Below are 9,997 nucleotides of genomic sequence, written 5' to 3' on the forward strand. Positions count from 1 at the left end.
GAGACAGAAGGTGAGTTAATTCCAGGAAGTAAGAAAAGCCAGACCATGCAGAGCCTTCTGAGTAAAGAGTCTGGATTTTATTCCAAGTACAATGGGATCCACTGAAGGGGTTTAAGTAAGTGCCCTAGTTTAAAACATAGTGCTGGCTGTGGTGTGGAGAATGAATCTGAGGAGGTATGGGGGCTGGGGAGGGTACACAGGAAGACCAGGTGAGTGAGAAATGATGTGAAAGAGAATAAAAACGGTGGAGAAAAATATGATCATATTAGAGATAAATATGGAAGGCAGGAAAGGCAAAATTGGTTGATGGATTGGATGTGGACACAAAAATATTAAAGAAGCTTCCTAAGTTTTTTAAAAATTATTTTTATTGAGGTCATATTGACTTACAACATTGTCTAAATCTCAAGTGTCCAGTATTCCATATCAGTTTCTGTACAGACTGCATCATGTTCTAAGTTTTTAGCATGAGTGACTCGGGTGGATGGCGGGCCAGCTACCAAGTCTTACTAGCAGAAGGAAAAGATGGAGGACGTTAACCAAAAGTTTGCTTTGGGACCTGTTGAGTTTGAGGAGCCTAGCAACTGCCCAAGTAAAGATGCTACTGCTGGAGGGAACCAAACAAGGTGATGAGATGGAAAACCATGGGGGAAGGACGGAGGGCAGTTGTCTCCTTTTTCCACGCTGGACTCTGGCCCACTTCCTCCGAGGGAGGAATTCACATCATGAGTTTCCTGAGAAGCAAACCCTCCTCCCACTCGAGGAGGAGAACGTTCAGGCATGACTGCTTCCCCAGCTTCGCTTTCTGGGGCCATGGCCATGCGCCACAGGCTCAGCCCCTAAGAGGCAGCTGCCTGGGACCCCTGAACTGCACAGGCAGAGAAGCAGGTTCCACAGAGTGCTGACTCGGTCGGTAGCCAGCAGGAGCAGCTGGCATTTCCGGAGGCAGAGGACTCAACGCAGCTGAGAGCTCTGCAACAGCAGCCATGGTGTCCTCTCCATGTGTCCTCAGGGGCCACTGCACGTCTTTGTACCATTTGGCTATGATTCTGGCTGCGAGACCATCTTTTCCGTTTCTGTGGCTTGCACTAAAATTCCTGAATGATAGGGGAGAGTGGGGCTTAGACCGAGTGCTAAGGAAAGACTCTTTTAAGATGGTGGTATTTAGGCTGGGTTCTGAAGATTGAAAAGGAGCCAGCCATGGGAAAGACATGGAAAGGAGTTTGCCACGCAGAGGGAACGGCAAATGCAAAGCTGCGAAGCGGACACAGACCAGCGAGTCCTGAGAGCTGGAAGGAGGCCGGCACTGCGGGGGTAGATGAGGTCAGCTTTCGCAAAGAGCCCAATTCCAAGCCACCTCCACAGAGCTCCAAAGCAACGACCCCTTCCAACGCCCCCTGTCGCCCTTCCCCCTCCCCCACAGCTGGAACTCCGTCTGCGCCGTTGCCACCGGCGTCATGGTGACGGGCGCTCTGTTTCGCTCACTCTTCAGCCAGGAAGGAGCTGCGTGTCGTTGGGGGTCCCTGACTCTCTTCGTGGGGGTCTCGTCCCAGGCCAGGGCACCAAGCAGGGACCATGCCGGTGTTGATACCCCCGACGGAGCACAGCCGAGACCTGCGCGTTGGGGCTCCAGCATGGCGCGAGGCTGCCAAGGCCACGACGCGGAAGGCGCACCAGCTGACCGATCGCTGCAGGCAGGAGGCGGTGACCGTGTGGCAACCCAAGGACAGCGTGCAGGATCCGAGCATGGAGCGCCACCTGTGCCGGGCCGCCTGCGTCCTGCCCTGGCGCTTCCACGTGGAGATGCTCAAAGGCGGCGGCACCCTGGAGAAGCCGCCGCCGGGCGAGGGCGTCACGCTGTGGAAGGACAAGATGAAGCCACCCGCTTGGCACGCCCGCCTGCCGCTGCCCATGCACCGCGATGCGCTGGCCCTGCAGACTGCGGAGGTGGCGCACGCCCACGCTCGCGGGGCGCGCCTCACCGCCGCCCGCCTTTGCCGCGCGCAGCACCAGATCAATGGGCAGGTGCGGCTGCTGCAGCGCCAGAGGGAGGCCACCGACCACAGGCTCAGCGAGGTGCGGAAGGGCCTGCTTATCAACCAGCAGAGCGTCAAGCTGCGGGGCTACCGGCCCAAGTCAGAGAAGGTGAGACCACCCGGCGAGCCCAGTCGCAAAGACTGAGGCCTCTGCTCCCTAATGCTCAGCCAGGGAAAAACCCGCCCCACAGAGAGAACACTCCCCACTCCCCCAGGCCCCAGATCCAGTGAGTAAGGGCACAAGAAGATAAGGACACCCCCAAGATGAGGTGCCTGGGTTCCCAGCCCCAGAGGGTGAGACCCCCTCCAAGGGGATGAGATCCTCAGGCCCTTTGCCCCAGAGAGGAGTCTATCCCAGTCCCCTGGCCAGGAAGAGAGGGTGGGACCCCTGAGTCAAACTAGATGAAGTTCTTCCCAAAGGCGAAAACCCACAGCCCGTGGCCCAGGCATGGAATCACCCACCCAGCCCCCAGTCCCAGAGGGTGAGAGCCCCTCCCCTACCCTGGGCATGAGACCCTCAATGCCCCAATCCCCTTGAAAGCACATGGAAGCCCCCAGCTGAGGTAGCAGGTGATGCCTGGTCTCAACCCAGATGAAACTCTCCTCAAACGTTCTTTTCGAAAACCCAGCCCTCCCACTTCCAGCCTCAGGGGAGGAGAACACCTGCCCAGACCTCACCCAGGAGAACGAAACAGGTCCTGCCCACAGGTGGAGACTCACAGACTCCCAGCCCCACACCTGAGAGCTGAGCCCCCAGCCGGGGAGGGGAAGGGGGAGCCCGCTAGTCCCAGCCTTGGTGAAATACTCTCCTTAAAGGGAAACCCCAGACGCCCACTCCAAAAGGGGGGAACACTCCAGCCTTGCTGGAGAGAGATGAGACCCCCACCCACAGAGAAGGATTCTTACTCCCAGCCCCCCAGTCCAGATACTAAGACCCCAAAAAGGCAAACTTCATCATCCCTATGATGAGATCCCACCACTTCTCACCAGGGAGGGGGGATAAGAGCATCTCCAAGGAAGCGGGACCCCCAGCTCCAGAGTGATAGCAACCTTCCCCCAAGTTAGGTCATCTCCATTCTGGCTCACTGCGCTCCTAACTGTAAAAGCCCCCAGCCCCACTCTCGAGACGGTAAGACCTGCCTCAGGTGAGAGCCCCCTGAAAGGATAAAGCCTTCTCAGAGAGTGAGACCCCCAAGGGGTGAGAGTGCCCCCAGCTCCATTCCCCAAACCCACAGTTTATGAAGTTGGCAATCCCTCTACTACCCTGGAAGGAGCGACCTGCGTCCAGCCCTCTCCTGAGGTGTGAGAAGGTCTCTCCTTGTTTTCCAGCTCCCTGACAGAGCTGACAGTATGCTTACCTGGGAGAAAGAGAAGCTCAAGAGCATGAAGAGGAAGATGGAGAAAGACATGGAAAAATCAGAGGCCCTGCTCAAGGTTGGAAACACACGAAGCCACATTCAGGGGGCTGGAGGGGCTGGCTGCCTGTCTGCCTCACCGGCAAACCGCTCTGCCCTTGGGGACTACAGCCACAGCAAACTCTCAACCCACGCCCCGCCCACCCTGACCTGCCGCTCACTGAATTTCCCCTTTTCGAAATGGAAAACTGGGGCTCTGGGAGATGGAGTTGGGCCTCAAGGTAACAGTGAGCATCCTCTCTGTGCTAAGCCCCGTGCAGTCGCTGAGTTAACTCCTTAAAACACTCCAGTGATCCCCTCACTAGAGATGGGGAAATCGAGGCCCAGAGAGAGACAGCCTTGCCCAAAGCACAGAGCTAGCCAGGGGCAGAGCCGTGGTTTCCGCTCAGGTGTCTTTTTTCCCAGCTTTATGGAGGTACAATTAATGATTTAAAATTGTATATTTATTTAAAATATACAGCTTGATGATTTGATATATGTAGATTGTGAAATAATCACCATAATCAAGGTAATTTACATATCCATCACCTCACATAGTTACCTTTTTGTGTGGATGTGGTGAAAACACTTAAGATCTACCCTCTTAGTGAATTTCAATTACAAAATACAGTATGGTTAACTGTAGTGACATTGTTGTACATTAGACCTTCAGAACTTAATGATCTTGCATAACTGAAAATTTTTACTCCTTCACACACGTCCCCATTTCTCTCCTCCCAGCAACAACCAGTCTACCCTCTGCTTCTACGAGTTTGATTATTTTAGATTCCACATGTAAGTGAGACCATGCAGTGTTTGTCCTTCTGCATCTGGCTTATTTCACTCAGCATAATGTCCTCCAGGTTCATCCACATTGTCACAAATAGCAGAATTTTCTCCTTTTTAAGGCTGAATAATATTCCATTATCTATATACATTTTCTTTATCCATTCATCCGTCAATGGACATTTAGATTGTTTCCATAACAGGCTATTGTGAATAATGCTGAAATGAGCATGGGAGCGTGACCCTGACTGCCCTTGGATATGCACTCGGAAGTGGGAGAGCTGCCTTGTGCTTCAGCTTGCGTGTCTTGAACCTAGCTCTTTACACTGTCATACGTGCTCTGTCTTTATTGGCTCCATGCAGAGATCATCTCTCGCTGCACCCTTCACTCTTGCAACAGGAAATTCTTCTCGAGGGCTCTAATGGAGGCAGGAGAGTAGCTGGGTCTCACGGAGCTTTTGGGACTGGTTTGGGTTAGCTGGTAACCTGTATGTGCTTTTGACTCATCCATTTAATAAATATTAATCCAGCCCCCTGGCGTCCCAGGCACTGTACTTAGCATTGGGAAGAAGTATTGAACAAGGGCAGAACTGGCCTTGCCCTTGCAGAGTTCAGTTATAGGGGCATTCAAAGAAGGATTGGCGGGGGAAGGGGTGGGGTCGAGGGAGGGGAATTATGGGCTGGTGCACCACTGTCCCTGGTGCTGAATCGTAATTGCAGTCATTCCACCCCAGTCATATTCCTTTAAATCTGGTGATTCCTGAAAAATCCTTCAAGGCAGTTTGAAACCGACAAGGGAGAAGACTCTGAGGGATTGAAAAAGAGAAAGGGAAATAGGAAGGTGAGAAAAGACAGACATATATAGAACCCAGAAAGGGCCACTGGGGAGGCTTGGGGTGAATATTTCTGGAAAAAAAATGCTCACCACCAAGTAAACATGTTTCAACTTAAAATCATGAATTCAGACCTCAAACTGACACTCAGAACTTCCCCAGGGATCTCCCCGTGTGTCTCCAGAAGGCTCGCTGTCCCACTGTGCAAGTTCATTCATACCTTCTCTTCCTCAAACCTCTTCACCTTCCTGTACTTTCCTCACAATAAATGACCCCCAATGCATGGAAGCTAAGGAAAGGCACCTCTCCCATTTTCCTTCTGCCAGTCTTATAATCCCGCCTACCTCTGCACCCGCCTTCTCCCCCTTCACCTGCATCACCAGGATTTCCTTCTTTATTGTGTCATTCTCACCAGTGAACAGGCGGGGAGTTATTCTTTAATGGGTACAGATCTGTCTGGGATGTTGAAAAAGTTCTGGAAATGGACAATAGTGATGGTTGCACAGCATTAATGCCACTGAAATGTATATTTAAAATGGAAAAATTTTGTTACATCTATTTTACCACAATAAAAAAAAAAACACCTCTTTTGATCCCATGCGCCCTCCAGATAACCCTCGTTCCTCGGACACACTCACTGTCCAGTCACGTGTGCACGTGCTGACCTCATTTCTTTTGGGCAGGTGCTGGGTCAGTTTCCCCACCACAGCCCCACTGCCTGGCACACTGCCTGCCATACGGGAGGGGCTCGATGGGCATTCGAATTAATGAACAGGAGACTTTTTAAATCCATTTTTTCACCCAAATGGATGAATCCCAAAGATATGTTATTCAGCAAAAGAAGCTGAACCTAAAGAGTACACACTGTGTGCTTCATTTATATGAAGTTCTAGATTTCAAAAGCTTTTCTTAAAGAGTCAGATAGCAAGTACTCTGAGTTTCGCGCACCACACAGTCTCTGTCACAATAGTCAATTCCACCAGTGAGGCACAGAAACAGCCAGAGAGGATACGTCCAGGAATGAGTGTGGCCGTGTTCCATATGGTTTTATTTACAAAAAGCAGCCGGCCAGTCCATAGGCTGTAGTTTACCAACCCCTCAAAGAACAGGCAAAACGAACCTACAAGGCAGCTAGCTTAGCAGGAAGGGGGAAAGGGCCCCAGGGAAATTTCTAGGCTGATGAAAATACTCTATATTTTGATGAGGGCGGTGTTTATATGGGTATATACATATGCAGAAAGACTTCTGTTTTAATATAACTTTCAAATAATTGCAAGTATCAAAGAAATGCAATGTGCTTTATTTTTTAATGGTGTAAGTAGGATTTGGATGGGGGTGGGGGTTCCAGATGCAACAGATCCTGGGGAAGGGACTCTGAGGACAGCAAGGGCTCCTGACACTAATTGGAGAAGAGGAAGGGAGACCCTGAGGCTAGGAGTGAGGGTGGGGTAAGCCCTGAATGCAGGTGAGGAGTGAAGGGATGGCACAGGGAGACCGAGGCGCAGGTGCAGCCCACGCTCCTCTCCAGACGCAGAAATGGATGGGGGAAGGGCTCTCTCTGGGGGCCAGGCACAGAACCCAACCGACTGACACCCAAGACAGGGAAGCTGCCACCAGCCCCTACTGCTTCCCCCCCCCCCCCCCACCAGGGTTACTGAAGGCTTCCGGACAGAGGGTGAGAAGGTGGGATGTCTGAGTTTCAACACTTTGAAATTGCTCCTGTCCCGTCAAAACAAGAGCTGGAGAGGGTCAGTTTGGACCCAGATTCGCTCTGCAGTCCTCAGGAGACAAATCACTTCCAGCCACCCCCACCCCCACCTCCACCCTCCCAGCTCACATTCTGCCTTCTTCCCTGCCTCTCTCTCCTTCCTTGCCTCCAGACCCTGGCCTCCTGCCGAGACACTCTGGTCTTCTGCTGTAAGGAGAGGCTCCAAGCTGTAGACCTCATGAACCAGCCCCTGGACAAGGTTCTGGAGCAGGCCGGCCGCCACTCATGGGTGAACCTCTCCCGTGTCCCCTCTCCCCGCACTCAGGGCCTGAAAACGCCACCTCCAGACCCTGTGGGCACCTATACCCCAGGTAGGCCCCCACAGAAAGGAGCCCACTATAGTGGATGCCCTTGGTGCCCAGCCCTCCCCTACTTCTCAGCTGCCCCTTTCCCTGGGGAATTTTCCCCCTAGAGCAAATGAGAGACCTGAAAGCCAGTCTCCAGCCAAGCCCACGTCCTTGATTAGCTATTCCCTCTGCGCAATCCTGCTTCCCACACTCATGCCTGCGTGCCAACACTCGCCCAGGCACTCCCAGGCGCTGCTCACACTAACCCACTCACAGCCCCTCCCCTGGGCTTTCTGCCAGTCCCCCGATAAAGCCCCCTCGCCCAGGGCCCACCACCACCTAGAACAGAGAGGGGCACGCAGAAAGCCAGGGTGGGGGAAAGGGCCTCGGCGCCCCACGCGCGTCCCGCCCGCCCACAGAGTGTGCCGCAGCGCTGTACGAAGCCAAGCGACTGTTGCTGGAGTCCAAGGACACCTTGCTAGAAATGGCAAAGAACGAGGAGGACATCCAGGAGCAACAACAGCAGATCGGCGATCGCGTGTGCGCCTCGATAGCAAAGAAGACGCGCGAGACCTCGGAGCTGATGGTGGGCGCGGCGGGCTCGGCTCCTAGCTGGCCGCTGGGGGCCAGGGTGGGAGAGTACTGCGGAGGGAGGTGGGGGACGCGGGAGGAGAGGGGACGAGAACCCGGTGTGAGCCCCTGGGCTGCCACCCACCCAGGAAAGAATGAACATGACCTTAGGACTAATGAGGGGAACTATCCACCGGTGCACGAAATTCAACCAGGAGATGTACATCACCCGCGACCTCATCAAGGTATGGTTTGGGGAAAGGGCCTGCGGGGGCGAGGCCAGGGGTGCCCCGTAGGCTGGGCCTCACTGCTCCGCACACCGCACTCTGCCAGGGTCCTCTGTCAAAAAGTCACCTGGAGACTCGAGAAAAGCTGGATAGACCCCTGGTTCGCGTGTACCAGAGACACGTGGGCACCCAACTTCCCGAGGCCACGCGCCTCGCCCAGGTACGCCCCTCTCCGTCCCCCTTCCGCGCCTCTCCGCGCTCTCTAGGGCGCCCCGCCCTGGTAAGAGTCCTTCCTCAAGCGTACTTGGCCCAGGGAAGACCCCCTCATCAAAGTCTGTCCTTCAGCTCCTGCTCAAGAGGAGGCCCTCCGACACCCACACCTGTCCCAAATAAGTCCCCTCGATCCCCACCCTGTCCACCTCATCCCCACCCTCTCATGACACAGCCCCTAGTTCAGGCCGCCCCTGAGGAGGCTCCCCCTTCATGCACGCCTTGCCCAGATGTTCTCTCACATCCCAGGTCCACCTCGTCCCTCAGCCCTGCCCTCTCGCGGGTTCTCTTCCAAGCAAACCTGGCCCAGGTGTGTCCCTCCCCATCTGAGGCCCGCCCTCTCTTCAGCTGTGCTCCCTTCACACGCACCCCTGGCCCAGGTGTGTCCGCCCACCCCAGACAGGGTCCCGCCCTCCGCACCGGCTCTCTGTCCCCCAGCCCGGCCCGCCCCCTCGCCCCCTCTGCAGGGCACTGACAAGGTGCAGCGCCACATCTCGCACATGGAAAAGAACCTGAAGGAGCTGCTCGCCAAGCGCAAGGACCTCACCTGGAGCCTCAACTGCAAGAAGATCGGGCGTGACGTGGACTACAACGTGGTGCGCCTGCGCCTCCGCCAGCAGCACCCGCACGTGTGCTACGAGCAGGCGCAGCGCCTGGTCAGCGACTGGGACCCGCGCACGCCGCCGCCGCGCGCCGAGTACCCCGCCACCCAGTGACAGCCTCCCCGGCCAGGCCTGGGAGCGGGGCCTCGGCCCAACGGCCCTGCCTCCTGCCACCCACACTCCCTCGGAGCGCCCTCCAGCAGAGTTATAGCAATCAAAAATAACAATAATTATCATTTGTTAGGCACCTACTGTGTATCTATCGTTTACTCTGCAACACGCTATAGGGGGGTATCCTGGAAGTTAACAGGATGCATTTGGACACCAGATTTCTGGGGTTCAAATCCCGATTCCCCAATTTCAAGCTGTGTGGCCTTGGGCAAGTCACAGTCCCCCTCTGGCCTCAGTCTCTCCACTGGTAAAACAGGAAGAACTACAGCACCCACCTCAAAGGCTTGTTGTAAGCATAGATAGGTTCATGTGTGTAAGGCCTGTAGCATGGTGGCTGCAATGCACCATGATTTATCATCCCCGTGTTACAGTTGAGGACACTGAGGCACAGTGAGACTAAGCGGATGCCCAAGATCACACAGCTGGCAAGTAGAAGAGCTGGAATTTTAGTCCTCGACTCTAGAGCCTGCACTCTAGGCAGAACTTGGGGCTCCCCTCTGTCCTCCTCTCTTTAGACAGACATGGGTTCCCCCTGCTTTCTGCCTTTGTTGATAACACACACACACATACACACACACACACACACACACACACTAGGATGCAGCTTCCCCAGTAGCCCTCTCTAGCAGAGGCTGTTCATTCTCCCAGACCCCAGGCAGCTCAGGTGGGGAGGTGCAATAGTCCCATTGCCCTCTTCTCTATTTACCTCTGGGGTGGAGGGGAAACTGCTCCTTCAAGATTCACAGCATCCTTCATTGGTTTATTGAGACCCTACAAGTGTGAGGTTCTGAGCCAGGCACAGAGTGCAGCAGTGAGTGGAGCTGACTGGTCCCTGCTCTCAGGGAGCCCACAAGCTGATCAGGTGCAGCCAAAATGGTCCTTTTGGATGCAGATCTAGTGTGGCCTCCTATAGGAAGCCCACCTGGCTGCATCTGCCCATCCAGGCATAGCTCAGTTTCTCCTCTGTCTTCTCACAGCCTTCTGGACACTGTCCCATCACAGAGCTCCTCACAACAAGCTATGAGAATTATCTTCTCTCCAGGGGGAGACTCC

General features: G+C 54.5%; 1 protein-coding gene across 1 annotated transcript; it reads left to right on the forward strand.

Annotated features, from left to right (window-relative positions):
• Positions 1-362: 362 nt before the first annotated feature.
• On the forward strand, positions 363-9,020 carry TEKTL1 (tektin like 1). The gene is made up of 7 exons (XM_014853550.3): positions 363-2,145; positions 3,366-3,470; positions 6,930-7,128; positions 7,524-7,690; positions 7,824-7,919; positions 8,008-8,121; positions 8,639-9,020. Exons 1-7 carry the CDS (start codon positions 1,576-1,578, stop codon positions 8,885-8,887), a joined length of 1,500 nt encoding a protein of 499 aa, XP_014709036.3. The 5' UTR covers positions 363-1,575; the 3' UTR covers positions 8,888-9,020.
• Positions 9,021-9,997: the final 977 nt, after the last annotated feature.

Source organism: Equus asinus, chromosome 10, assembly GCF_041296235.1.
Source record: "Equus asinus isolate D_3611 breed Donkey chromosome 10, EquAss-T2T_v2, whole genome shotgun sequence".
Taxonomy (NCBI): Eukaryota; Metazoa; Chordata; class Mammalia; order Perissodactyla; family Equidae; genus Equus; species Equus asinus.

Coding starts and splice junctions, on each gene's coding strand:
- TEKTL1 (XM_014853550.3), top strand. CDS start 1,576: ATGCCGGTGTTGATACCCCCGACGGAGCACAGCCGAGACCTGCGCGTT. Junction 7,129..7,523: donor TGTGGGCACCTATACCCCAG/GTAGGCCCCCAC, acceptor GCCCGCCCACAG/AGTGTGCCGCAGCGCTGTAC. Junction 7,920..8,007: donor TCACCCGCGACCTCATCAAG/GTATGGTTTGGG, acceptor GCACTCTGCCAG/GGTCCTCTGTCAAAAAGTCA.